Source organism: Stegostoma tigrinum, chromosome 10, assembly GCF_030684315.1.
Source record: "Stegostoma tigrinum isolate sSteTig4 chromosome 10, sSteTig4.hap1, whole genome shotgun sequence".
Classification (NCBI taxonomy): Eukaryota; Metazoa; Chordata; class Chondrichthyes; order Orectolobiformes; family Stegostomatidae; genus Stegostoma; species Stegostoma tigrinum.
In genome coordinates this window covers 25522770-25537494 of record NC_081363.1, presented here as the reverse complement: position 1 = coordinate 25537494, position 14725 = coordinate 25522770, and the positions used below count along the sequence as shown (strand labels likewise).

The 14725-nt window shown below is 42.4% G+C and overlaps 1 protein-coding gene across 3 annotated transcripts in view; it reads right to left on the bottom strand.

The window, feature by feature from the left end:
- Window positions 1-2392: 2392 nt before the first annotated feature.
- Window positions 2393-14725, bottom strand: part of LOC125455615 (galactocerebrosidase-like) — a 65817-nt gene continuing 53484 nt past the window's right edge. For all 3 annotated transcript variants that reach the window (XM_048537808.2, XM_048537807.2, XM_059649050.1), the window contains 4 exons: window positions 14542-14722; window positions 12092-12255; window positions 6738-6814; window positions 2393-3090 (listed from right to left, as the gene is read on the bottom strand). In XM_048537808.2, the coding sequence (XP_048393765.1) occupies window positions 2947-3090; window positions 6738-6814; window positions 12092-12255; window positions 14542-14722 (566 nt within the window). In that variant the 3' untranslated portion in view covers window positions 2393-2946. The remainder of the gene's footprint in view (window positions 3091-6737; window positions 6815-12091; window positions 12256-14541; window positions 14723-14725) is intronic.

Here is a 14725-nt window from a genome sequence, read left to right as displayed (position 1 = left end):
GTGTGGTAAAATACTCTCTTCTTGACTGGATGGGTGCAGCTTGAACAAAACCAAAGAAGCAGAACACCAGCTCAGGCAAAGTAGCCCATTTAATTCACATTCACAAGCACCCACTCCCTCTACCATCTTTGCTCAACTGCAGTAATGCAAACTATTTACAAGGTGCACTGCAGAAATGCACCAAGGCTTCTTAGGGAAACATTCCAAAATTGGTATCACTTCCAAATGGAACGTCAAGGGCAGCAACATATGCAAGTTTTTCTCCAAGCCACTCAGCATCCTAATTCAGAAACACATTCAAGCAGATGTTCACCTGCACATCTACCAATGTGGTATACTGTATCCACTATACCCAGTGTGGCTTCCTCCACATTGGGGAAGCCAAGCGGAGGCAGAACACCTCTGTTCGGTTCACAATAAACAACTGCACCTCCCAGTTGCGAACCATTTTAACTCCCCCTCCCATTCCTTAGATGACATGTCCATCATGGGCTTCCTGCAGTGCCATAATGATGCCACCTGAAGGTTGCAGGAACAGCAACTCATATTCCGGTTGGGAACCTTGCAGCCCAATGGTATCAAATGTGGACTTCACAATCTTCAAAATCTCCCTTCCCCAACTGCATCCCAAAACCAGCCCAGCTCGTCCCCGCCTCCCTAACCTGTTCTTCCTCTCACCTATCCCCTCCTCCCACCTTCATTTCTTACCTACTAACCTCATCCTGCCTCCTTGACCTGTCTGTCCTCCCCGGACTGACCCATCCCCTTCCCACCTATACTCTCCTCTATCCATCTTCGGCCCGCCTCCCCCTCTCTCCCAACTTATTTCAGAACCCTCTCCTCATCCCCCTCTCTGAAGAAGGGTCTAGGCCCGAAACGTCAGCTTCTGTGCTCCTGAGATGCTGCTTGGCCTGCAGTGTGCATCCAGCTTCACACTTTGTTATAACTGTTCCTTCACTGTTTCTGGATCCACATCTTGTAACTCCATCCCTAGGTGTATCTCGATCAGCCAGGCTGCAGCAGTTTACCATCATCTTTGCAACAGCAACCAGGAATGGATAATAAATGTTGGCCCACATTGAAAAAGTCATGCTGAATTTGGAATACTGACCAGTTTCCCTCTCTCCATCAATGCTTCCAAACCGAAGTTTCCTCAGGTATTCGCTGCACTTTTTCAGATTTCCAGCATTTTGAGTATTGATTTCATTCCTACATTGTGAAATTGCTTCTGTATAAATGCTCCTCCTATTCTGCTCCCTACTTTTATCCAGTTCTCTCTATCTAACCAATCACTGAACACAGTTAATCTTGACCACTTGTGTAATGAAGATTTACACAGGCATAGAAAGAGGAGTAGGGTATTCAACCGTCAAGCCTGCTTCATCAATCAAAATCATGGCTGATTTGACTGAGGTCTTCACTCCACTGCCCCCTCCGCATAACCCTACACTTCTTGTCAATCAAGATCTAACTTGGTCTTGTAAACATTTAGTTATCTAGCCTTCACTGTACTCTGGGAAAGTGTGTTCCGGAGATTTACTATATCCTTAGAAAAACGATTTCTCATCACAGCTTCAATTGTGAGACCTCAACTTTAAATCTGCATACCCTAATTCTGAACTCCCCTGTCATGGATATACCCTCTCAGAGTCCATCTGGTCATGCCTCTTTGTATTTTATACAAAGTAATCTCTCATTTTTCTAAACTCCAATAGGTACAGGCCCAAACTGCTCAACCTTTATTTCAGAAGCTAACTCTTTCGTCCCTGGCATTAGTTGACTTTGCCTTGGGCGAACTGCTTCTAAAGAAATTATATCCTTTAAGTAAGGGAACCAAAACAGTACACATTATTCCAGAAGTGGCCTCACCAAGGCCTTTGATCCAAAGATTTTCCACTGGGCCTTCTAGATAGTAATGCTGCCCCTTCAGATTGGAGCTAGCAACTTCTGTCGGATTAGTGACTTGGCTGCTCTGGGGAAGGCAGACAGATGCAAGAGGGCAGCATTACTGGGAGGAAACAGCAGTTTTGACAACAACCAGCATGTTTGTATAAAAAAAATATACACTTTGTCCATGCTATACACTTTAAGACTCATAACAGTACACAAAATCACCCTCCAAATATTCAACACCTGTCAACTCCCAGACGATTTAAAGTTGAAGTGAGAATTTAAGCCTGGTCCAGCCACTGATTAGGTAATAATGGAAAGCACACAGCTGGGCAAAGATATAACAGAACTAAAACCTGAAGTCAAATTATTTGGTAAAAACAAGTGCAGTACTCAAAAACTCCATCTCTGATATGATGCAGATCTGTTGGACTTGACGTACCAGATATAAATATCAAAACATGCTAAGTTTTTGAAACTAAAACCAACAACACTGCAGGAGTTCGATTATGGTATTTTTATTGGTTGAAGGACAAACAGTTTTAAAAGTGGGACTTCAATGTTGAGCTTTAGTAGGCAAAGTATGCATTGGAAAAACAAATTTGGAAATCCAGGCGATGGCTTGATTTAAAAATGACATCAATTTCACCTGCAAACTGGATGCAAGTAGCTAGGCAATACCATCAAGAACCTTCATCCGTTCATTTTGAAGAAGTTCAATCTCAATATACACTTTAGCAGATATTTGCATTACATATGTAACCACTTTTGGTTGAAATGTACAGTTTCAAGTTGAGTTATTAGTTACAATAGCACTTGCTCTGCATAATTTATCAGTAGTGGGTACACTATTGATATTAAAGTTTTTAATTCTGAATGTTTAAAAGACAGTGCGGTTTAATTAAATATTCATATCTCGTTAAATTTACTTTACTCTCTTCCATATTTAATTGTAAAATAGCACATTATTCATTAAGGCATATCAATAAATCAAATGCAGCAAATAGCTATATTAACACAAAACTTGAAGATTTGCAGAGATGGATTCACAGTTGGCTAACTAGCCTCAATGTGAAAATTATCAAACTGAGCCAGTTCAAAGGAATGTGTTCCAATAGCTGCCCAGCCATTCTGCGGTTGAAGTACATGAACATTCTTCCATAGTGGATAGCCATTCAACAGTCCGAACGCTAAATTGTCCTAAGAGAAAATGAAATTAAAAGGTAAATTCTGCCATTAGAGTTTTCCTCAAAGTAACCCATGTTATTAGAATATTACATACAATTTTTTAATAATTATTAAAATAAAAAGAATCTCTCATATTGAAATTTAAAAACAGGATAAATTTATTTCTGGCAGAACAATTCAAGATTTCTCAATGTTTGTATCCCATTTTCACTGGGATATTATGGTCGCATCTTCAAAACTGCTCAGCAACAGAAAATACTAAATAGCTCTTGAATAAAGGATTTAAACTTTGCTCAACCTTTTTGGTAAGAAAAGAAATAATAGGGAAAGATTTTTTCAAATGGTTTACTGTTAAGTTGGAATCAATAATTACCTAATCCTGAAGAACTGTTTCAGGGATGTGCATGTAGGAGAAAATGAAGTCATATAAAATAAATTGTATCAGTGATAATGGGAACTGCAGGTGCTGAAGAATCCAAGATAATGAAATGTGAGGCTGGATGAACACAGCAGGCCCAGCTGCATCTCAGGAGCACAAAAGCTGACGTTTCGGGCCTAGACCCTTCATCAGAGAGGGGGATGGGGTGAGTGTTCTGGAATAAATAGGGAGAGAGAGGGAGGCGGACTGAAGATGGAGAGAAAAGAAGATAGGTGGAGAGGAGAGTATAGGTGGGGAGGTAGGGAGGGGATAGGTCAGTCCAGGGAAGACGGACAGGTCAAGGAGGTGGGATGAGGTTAGTAGGTAGGAGATGGAGGTGCGGCTTGGGGTGGGAGGAAGGGATGGGTGAGAGGAAGAACAGGCGAGGGAGGCAGAGACAGGTTGGACTGGTTATGGGATGCAGTGGGTGGAGGGGAAGAGCTGGGCTGGTTTTGGGGTGTGGTGGGGGAAGGGGAGATTTTGAAGCTGGTGAAGTCCACATTGATACCAATGGGCTGCAGAGAAGACAGCCACACTGAGCCCTGCCGCATCTTCACCATCCCCCCAGACCTCCCACTAACTGAGGACGAACGGTCAGTCCTTAGCAAGGGGCTCACCTTCGTCCCCCTACAACCACACATCAACAGAATACCAGTCACGGTTGGACATAGAACAGTTTTTCCGCCGTCTTTGCCTCCACGCCTACTTCTTCCACCGGGAGACTAACCCTCCCTCCACTGACCCCTTCACCCGCTTCCAACACAAGTCCTCCTCCTCGACACCACCCCCAGGCCTCCTACCTTCCCTCGACCTCTTCATCTCCAACTACCGTCGAGACATTAACCGCCTCAACCTCTCCAGCCCTCTCACCAACTCCAACCTCTCCACCGCAGAATGGGCAGCCCTCCGCTCCAACCCCAACCTCACCATCAAACCCGCAGACGAGGGTGGCGCAGTGGTAGTATGGCGCACTGACCTCGACATCACCGAGGCCAAACGCCAACTCTCCGACACCACCTCCTACCGCCCCCTCAATCATGACCCCACACCCGAGCACCAAACCATCATCTCCAACGCCATTCATGACCTCATCACCTCAGGGGACCTCCCACCCACAGCCTCCAACCTCATTGTTCGCCAACCTCGCACAGCCCGTTTCTATCTCCTTCCCAAAATCCACAAACCTGCCTGCCCTGGTCAACCCATCGTCTCAGCCTGCTCCTGCCCCACCGAACTCATCTCCACCTATCTGGACTTCATTTTCTCCCCTTTGGTCCAGGAACTCCCTACCTACGTCTGTGACACCACCCATGCCCTCCACCTCCTCCAGGACTTCCAATTCCCTGGCCCCCAACACCTCATTTTCACTATGGACGTCCAGTCCGTATACACCTGTATTCCGCATGCAGATGGCCTCAAGGCCCTCCGCTTCTTCCTGTCCCGCAGGCCCGACCAGTCCCCCGCCACCGACACCCTCATCCGCCTAGCCGAACTCGTCCTCACCCTCAACAACTTCTCTTTCGATTCCTCCCACTTCCTACAGACTAAGGGGGTGGCCATGGGCACCCGCATGGGCCCCAGCTATGCCTGACTCTTTGTAGGTTACGTGGAACAGTCCCTCTTCCGCACCTACACAGGCCCCAAACCCCACCTCTTCCTCTGTTACATCGATGACTGTATCGGCGCTGCCTCTTGCTCCCCAGAGTAGCTCAAACAGTTCATCCACTTCACCAACACCTTCCACACCAACCTTCAGTTCACCTGGGCCATCTCCAGCACATCCCTCACATTCCTGGACTCCTCAGCCTCCATCTCGGGCAACCAGCTTGTAACTGATGTTCATTTCAAGCCCACCGACTCCCACAGCTACCTAGAATACACCTCCTCCCACCCACCTTCCTGCAAAAATTCCATCCCCATTCCCAATTCCTCCGCCTCCGCATCTGCTCCCACGATGAAGCATTCCACTCCCGCACATCGCAGATGTCCAAGTTCTTCAAGGACCGCAACTTTCCCCCCCACAGTGGTCGAGAACGCCCTTGACCGCGTCTCCCACATTTCCCGCAACACATCCCTCACACCCCGCCCCCGCCACAACCGCCCAAAGAGAATCCCCCTCGTTCTCACACACCACCCCACCAACCTCCAGATACAATGTATCATCCTCTGACACTTCCCCATCTACAATCCAACCCCACCACCCAAGACATTTTTCCATCCCCACCCCTGTCTGCTTTCCGGAGAGACCACTCTCTCCGTGACTCCCTTGTTCGCTCCACACTGCCCTCCAACCCCACCACACCCGGCACCTTCCCCTGCAACCGCAGGAAATGCTACACTTGCCCCCACACCTCCTCCCTCACCCCTATCCCAGGCCCCAAGATGACTTTCCACATTAAGCAGAGGTTCACCTGCACATCTGCCAATGTGGTATACTGCTTCCACTGTACCCGGTGTGGCTACCTCTACATTGGGGAAACCAAACGGAGGCTTGGGGACCGCTTTGCAGAACACCTCCGCTCGGTTCGCAATAAACAACTGCACCTCCCAGTCGCAAACCATTTCCACTCCCCCACTCACAATGATGCCACCCGAAGGTTGCAGGAACAGCAACTCATATTCTGCTTGGGAACCCTGCAGCCCAATGGTATCAATGTGGACTTCACCAGCTTCAAAATCTCCCCTTCCCCCACCACATCCCAAAACCAGCCCAGTTCATCCCCTCCCCCCCACTGCACCACACAACCAGCCCAGCTCTTCCCCTCCACCCACTGCATCCCAAAACCAGTCCAACTTGTCTCTGCCTCCCTAACCTGTTCTTCCTCTCACCCATCCTTTCCTCCCACCCCAAGCCGTACTTCCATCTCCTACCTACCAACCTCATCCCACCTCCTTGACCTGTCCGTCTTCCCTGGACTGACCTATCCCCTCCCTACCTATACTCTCCTCTCCACCTATCTTCTTTTCTCTCCATCTTCGGTCTGCCTCCCCCTCTCTCCTTATTTATTCCAGAACCCTCACCACATCCCCCTCTCTGATGAAGGGTCTAGGCCCGAAACGTCAGCTTTTGTGCTCCTGAGATGCTGCTGGGCCTGCTGTGTTCATCCAGCCTCACATTTCATTATCTTGGATTCTCCAGCATCTGCAGTTCCCATTATCACTAAAAATACAGAGTTCTATATTATGTGTCAAAGTTCAGGAAACAGCAAAACATTTTTTTAAAAACCTATATTGTACTGACCTGAATGATAAGAGTGAGGGTATGCCATTTTCCTGCTCGTGTACCTGACTGGCCCGAAGCCAACACAGTTTTACCAGCTTCAAAATAAAAAAAAGAGTTTGTTAACAGCAGCACAAATGTAGCAATAGCTCAATAACAGCACCAAATCCATTTCCAAATGTTCCAAAACACAAATTTAAAAGAATGTTTCTTAAGATTTCACTTAAGTAATGCTTACAAAGGTCTCTCAGATTGGGATGCAGGTCATTTGAATAAAATAGGGTGAATGCCTTTTTCTCTTCATTCAAGGTCAATAACATAAGGCATGCTTTAGATTAATCAGCAATACTTAAAACAGTGACAAAGTTTATCAATAATTTAGAAATACTGTTTCAACACTCCACAAGACAAAATTTAAGAAACATGAACAGGTGTAGACCATAGGATCACGTCCACTTTCCTGTTTATTCCCCATAAACCTCAATTCCTCTACTGATCAAGAATCTATCTCAGCCTCAAATTTATCTCAAAACTTGCAATTTCAAGTAAGAGAGCTCTTCTAAGAAAGATGAATAACCCCTTACTTTTAAACAGTGATCTCTAATTCTAGATTCTCCCATCCTTTCAATATCTTGTCTGTCAACACTGTTGGGATGTTTTAATCAAGTCAGCTTTTACTCTAAACTCCAGGAAATACAAGCTAGCCTGTCCAACCTTTCCTCTTAAGGCTAAACTCTCCAAGGTTTTAGTCTAGTAAACCTTCTCTGAACTGCTTCTTATGCATTTATATCCTTCCTTAAATAAGATGGCCAATACTGTGTGCACAGTACTCCAGGTGTAGTTTCACCAGTGCCCTGCACAAGTGAAGCATAATGACCCTATTCTTATATTTAATTACGCTTGTAACACATCATTCTATTAGTTTTCCCAATTACTTGCTGTACTTGCATAGTCACATTGAGATTCATGCATGAGGATATCCAGATTTCTCTACATCTCAGTTTTGCGGTTTCTCACCATTTAGACAACATCCTTTATTTATCTGCTTATGCCAAAGTGGAAAAATTTGACACTTTCCCACATTTTAGTTAATTTAACACATTTTTTCTTAACCTATATTAACCTATGTCTTTTTGTAGCCTTGTTATTTCCTCTTCAGAACTATCCTTCCTATCTTCAGGTTGTCAGCAAATTTGGCAACTGTACCTTCTGTCCCAACATTTAAGTAATTTATATAAATTTTAAACAGTTGGTTCCCAGCAACGTGGCACATCACTTGTTGCCATTCTGAAAACAAAACAAAAACACTATTCATTCCTAGCGTCTGTTCCCTGTTAGTTAGCCCATCTTCTATCCAAGCCAATAGGCTATTGCCTACATGGACTTTTATATTTCTCAATAGTCTTCAAAGTGGCACTGTGTCAAACGCGTTCTAGAAATCCAAGTACAATACATCCACCGGTTCTCCTTTACCTGCAGAATGTGTTATCTCTTCATACAGTTCCAAGAAATTGGCTAATCTTTGTGTCCATAAGACCATAAGACATAGGAGTGGAAGTAAGGCCATTTGGCCCATCAAATCCACTTCGCCATTTAAAATCATGGCTGATGGGCATTTCAACTCCACTTTCCTGCACTCTCCCCGTAGCCCTTCATTCCTTCCGAGATCAAAAATTTGTCGATCTCTGCCTTGAAGGCATCCAACGTCCCAGCCTCCACTGCACTCCGTGGCAATGAATTTCACATGCCCACCACTGTGTGGCTGAAGAAATGTCGTCTCATTTCAGTTTTAAATTTACCCCCTCTAATTTTAAGGCTGTGCCCACGGGTCCTAGTCTCCCTGCCTAACGGAAACAACTTCCCAGCGCCCACCCCTTCTAAGCCATACATTTTGTGTGTCCATTTTATGAAACCATGTTGACTGTGCCTGATTACCCTGAACTTATCCAAGTGCCCTGTTTGTAACTTCTTAAATGATCGTTTCTTATAATTTCCCCTTTGACAGATGTTAACTGTTTCAGCTGCTTTCTATCTCCCTCCCTTTCTGAAGAGTTACATTCCTCATCTTCCAATCAAATGGGACAATCCCTGAATCAAGAGAGTTTTGGAAAACTAAATTGTTCCATCAATTATCTCACCTGGCCACATCTTTTAAAACCCTGGGATGAAGTTTAGCAGGACCCAGGCATTTTTCAGTTCACAGATCCAACAGGGCCACTTCTCTGGGGATAGTGATTTTTTTGATACACCAGTCAAAAGTAACTCCCTCCCTAACAGCATTGTTAAAAGTAGAAGCCCACCATTGTCTTCTCTCAGGCAGAAATGGATGGGCAATAGATGCTGGCCCAGTCAGCAATGCCCACATCACAGGAACAAAGAAAACAAAATAGCTTCTTCTAGAATGATACTGTAACCTTAAAATTAAAGATCAATTCAGAAGTATTTGTTCAGTTCAACTGCCATTTCCTGGTTTTCAATTAATTCTCCAGTCACTCTTTCCACTGCACAAACAATCACATTGTTAACTCTTCTCTTTAGATATTTATAGGAAATATTACCACCTGTTTTATATTTTTGGCTTGCTCTCTCTTGTACTCTAATTTTTCCCTTAATTAAAAATTTTAGGTCATTCTTTGCTTTTCCTTCACACTTCATTCAATCTTTGGAATTGTCACCTCTCTTCCTTAGCATAATTACACGATTCTTCCTTTAGCTGGTACTAATTTTAACTTTTCTAGTTAATCAAGGATGATGGATCCATACCTTGGGCTTTTTCTTACTTATTTATATGTTTTTTGTTCTCAGCTATCCCCTAATTATCTAACACTACATTTCTAATGACCTATCCTTTAATCTGTCTTGCCAATTCACTTTAGCAGACTTCCCTCATTTTAAAAAACCACTCTTGGATTCACACCTCCGTCCTTCAAACTGACTGTAAAATTCAACTGTAATGCCTTCACTATGAGATATCAATTAATCTTATCTCCTTGAACAGAAGGAGGTCTGGCATAACCTGCTCTCTTACCAACTCAATAACATGCTGCTCTGACAAGCTATACTGAAAATAAACTTCTCATCTTGGCTACATTTCCACATTTGACCTTTCCAGTTTACACAAATTAAAATCTCTGACAATTATCACCATGCCTTTCTGACCAGCTCTCATTTGTCAAATAAAAACCGAAAGAAGTGCGGATGCTGTAAGTCAGGAACAAAAACAAAGTTGCTTGAAAAGCTCAGCAGGCCTGGCAGGATCTGCGAAGGAAAAAACAGTTAACGTTTTGGGTCTGGTGACCCTTCCTCAGAAGCTCTTATTACTTCTTCCTATCATATGGTTAGTGTCAGGGACATGTACACCAGTCCAACAAGTGACAAGTGACTTTTTGCTTTTATTAGTTAGCATTTCTACTCAATCCAAAATTAGTCAATTAGAAATGCAGGGATTATTTTCTCCCTGGACCAAGCAATATGCCTCAATGCCTTGCCAACTGCATTGACTGATAACAGCTATGAAAATATTTAGGAGAGTGTTTACTTCGCTGAAGTTTAGTACAATTCATAAAGACAGTAGCGATGAATAACGAGATAACAAGGTACAGAGCTGGATGAACACTGCAGGCCTAGCAGCAGAGGAGCTGTTATCTCAGATTCTCCAGCATTCGCAGTTCCTACTATCAGTGATGAATAACGAAGTTTCCCCTGGTAACCATGAAATCCTGCAAATTGATCAGAGTTCTTTGCTCCTTTATACATGTTCTTAGACATAATGATCCTTTACCTGTATTTTTGAGAGCTTGTTGTTTTGAGTGACCGGTTTTCACATTAACAGGAAACTTGTGCATTAGTTGAGATACTATCAGAAAAAGAACTAACTCAATATCTTGATATATTTTATTGCTCAAAATGTTTGATCGTGTACTTAAGATTGCAATTATGATCACATAATGTCAATAATGTAGAAAATGATTTAACTACTGTGGGAGAGTTCATTTCCTGTTCCACACACAATTCTCATTAAAATGATTTGCATTATAAAGTTGATTTTATAAAGGAACTGGATACAAAATGTCATTGGTTCATACATGAATGAATAATACCATTATCAGGATCACTTGCCAGCAGTTCCAGTATTCTCAATAATCCCTGGAACAGGCATGTTGAGAGATAAATTCAGTTCTGTTGATGAACGTAATCGAGCAGAATTAGCTGCCTTGAATTTAGTAGCTATTATTAAGTAACAGTAAAATGACTGTACGCTTTAGATAAAGACACCTTCAAAGCATGAGGGAATTAAAATAAAACCAAAAAATAAGCCAGAAAACAACAGTAATCATTGTCTCAAAATATAAAAGGATTAAAAGTAAACAGAAGTGAACTATGCAAACATTAAATTACTGAAAAACTAATCAACATTCACATCAACAAACTGTCTGCTTCAGATACGCTGCTGGGTCTGCTTTGCGTAGTTAGTATTTTCCAAGTTGTACTTTTGAATTTTTTCCAGAGACTGCAACTGGTCTTGAGAGAAAAGGTTGGCCAAGATGCCCATGAATAAATATTCTGAAATGCAATGGCAAACTAAGTTTTAAAAATATTACATCCTTGCCCTGCTGCTGCAGCCATCTTCTTTTAAAAAAATTCAATGTACAGCATTCTCATCCGTATGGATTATAGCGATTCAAAAACTGAGGCTGTTGGCTTGCTCACGGAGTTGGCTTGTTTTTGTTTAGGCATTTCGTCACCATGCAAGGTGACATCAGCGGAACCTCCGATGAAGCAATGTTATTTTACTCTGCTTGGAATTTATACTGTCTGGTCAGTTACAGTGAGTAGTTATTTCTGGTTTTGATCTGAAAGGGTTTGCATATGGGGTCCAATTCTACGTTTGTTGATTGAACATTCAGACAATGAGGGCCATCAGTTTAATTGGGACAATGTAACCATAGTAGCCCAAGCCAAACATAGACATGCATGGAAATTCCTACAGGCATGGTTCTCCATCAATACTTCAAATCAACAAACATATAGAATTGGATCCCATATACAAACCCACACAGATCAAAACCGGGAATGACAGTACTCACCATAACAGACTGGACAGTATAAATTCCAAGCAGAATAGAGTGACATCACTTTAGCGGAGGCTCCACTGATGACATCACCTAGCATGGTGACAAAATGTCTGAATGAGAACAAGGCAGCTCAGAAAACAAGTTAACAACCACATCCACAACCCAAACTACAGATCTTTGCCAAAAAATTCAAAAATTAATTAAATCTGTATGAACATATTGGCAATTTTCTTAACGCGGTAATGAGAAGTAAAATTAAGTTCAACTTTACCAGATATTATAATAAGAAAAAGGACTTACGGAGGTCATTTGTAACTTTGTACCTCCCATCAGCAAAGACCCAGTAGAATAAACCTGCAGCATGTCGAACAACCTGACCTCCTTTGTCTACCCTTCCAGCAATAAATACACCTCCAGTGTTGGCAGTCTCAATGAGTATATCACAAGTTATATTCAGATTTCTCCTAGTAAAAAAAAAAGTTCATATGCAGCATGTCAACTAAAATAACCAAGGTCAGTGATTGCGATAGCTTGCATTAAAAAAAAGATGCACACCTGTTAAGGCTGCAGACAGGGCACAACCTATGAGATTCTTTGAGTAAATGCCTTAAAACCATTGATAAAATTCTGGCATCACATCAAACACATACAGCTTTTATTGCTATGTACATACATCTTAGAATATCCAGGGATCTTAGCAATAGCATGAAGCAGAACAACTTTCTAAAAATATTATGACAAAAACGCCGCACATTGTGTAGTAGTTCATTGTGATTATTTATTAGATTCTCTCTCATTACTCACACAGCAAACATGATTAAAATTGATTACCACTTAGGACTGTTAAATAAATTGCCTGTTGAATAAGCAGCCATTAGTGCAACTCTGCCCATCAAATTCCCTGATGAAAGGCAAAATGTTAGAGAGAGAGAGAATGAAAGGCAGTGTTAATTTCCTGCAAGCACAAGTTGATAAAGTCCCTGAAAAAGATTACTGGGTCAATTCAACTGAAACACTTCTAAGAGGCATATAGAATTTAACCAAGGGTCCTCGGACAGCAATCTCCATATCTACAACCACCACCATCAAGAAGAACAGCAGCAGATATATGGAAACACCCCAAATGCAAGTTCCTCTCTCAGCCACTAACTCTCTTGACTTTGACAATAAGTTGGAGGAACAGATGTAGGCCATTGAATGGCCTATTGGATTGCTTGGCCATTCAACAAGATTATGGCTGATCAGAGAATCCTCAATGCCATATTGCTGTCTTTTCCCAAAACCTTCAACTCCCTTACTGATTAAAATTCTATCTGAATCTTGAATTTCTCAAATGACCCAGCCTCAAAAGTTATCTGTGGTAAAGAATTTCACTAATTCACTACTGTCTGGGGTACCTTAAAAAAACACAATTTTCTACTATTTACTGTGTAGTTTGAGATTTCACTTAACAACTGCTTACAGCAGTCCTAAACTTTCAAAAATTCTAGCATATAAAATAAAGGGAAGAATTACAAAAGAAGAGAGTGTAGTAAGGATGTGGAATGCCCTGCCTGTAACAGTAGTAGACTCGACAACTTTAAGGGCATTTAAGTGGTTGTTAGATAAACATATGGATGATAATGGAATAGTGTAGGTTAGAAGGGCTTCAGATTGATTTCACAGGTTGGCGCAACATTGAGGGCTGAAGGGCCTGTACTGCGCTGTGATGTTCAATGTTCTAAAAAAAAAGGAATTTACGATGCCCAAGACTAGCATCAACAATTCATATGGCACCAGACACACCCTATTATCAATATGCTATTTTTGAAATTAAGCTTAGAAAGAAAAGTAAACTAAGGATAGGAGGCACCACAGAAATCCTGCAGGGCCTAACCCAATTCCATGCTGGAGTAACTGCGCTGGGGCCACTGAATGGAGGTCTCTCGACCTTTCTGGTCCTCCAGCTTGGGGACTTTCCTCCTCTCTAGGCCTCAGGACTAGTGGTGAGGAGTCACTAAGTAGAAAGATATATTTAGAAATTGTTTTAAAATTGTATTTATTTGAGAAGTTATTTCATTTCCCAAGAGAGGATACAGGGAGGCCAAAACATCCTTGCAAGGTTTTCTCAAAGAAGATATCCTCAGGCACACTCTATGACATGGCCAGGAATAAGCAATGTCTCAAACAGGCAGCCTACAGCCTGATGAGTAAAGCTTCCTGGTGCAGAACTCGGGCAGCAATGGCTTCGGTTCCACTCTCCCCGAGCATCCAGCACAGGGAGAAACTGCAAGGTGAGCATGGGAACAGACCACAAGTTTGGGACGTCAAGGTTGAGGACAGGTTGCATGTCAGAAGCTAAGCATCAGAAGCAGCTTCAAGTTACAGGGTCTGAGGGGGAATTAGGCTGCAGTTAAGTGGCACGAGGTGGGTTGGATAAATAACATTAAAATGAATTTTGCGATGCTCAGGAACATTACTATAAAAAAAAACTTACAGGTTTTAAAGCAAAATAAATTTTAGCAGGGCATCTTTGAATGAGAACTTACCGTAGATACAGACAAAAATACACTAATTTTCTATTGCATTGAAATAAGTCAACTCTTCCAAAACGTTGCAAGGTTTAAAAGCTTTGAAAGCTAATTGGAGTGCAATGAAAAGTTCAAGTGCCAATCAAATTTAGTAAAATCGCCAGTCAAAAATGTTGTGCATGCAAAGTAAGTTCTATTTGCATTGTTTAAATATTTTAAATTAACAAAATGAAGCCTTACCATTTGTAGTCACCAATAACACTGATTGTTTGGTCAGCATCATTTCCCCAAGTTATAGGTCGCTGAGTTATGACCTGGCGTAGAGTGAACACATGTTCACCAGGATCTTGATAGTTTATGAAGTACTCAAACACTCCAGTCTGGTCAGCAAAATTAGGTGCTTCACTGAATGGTGGACTCTCTG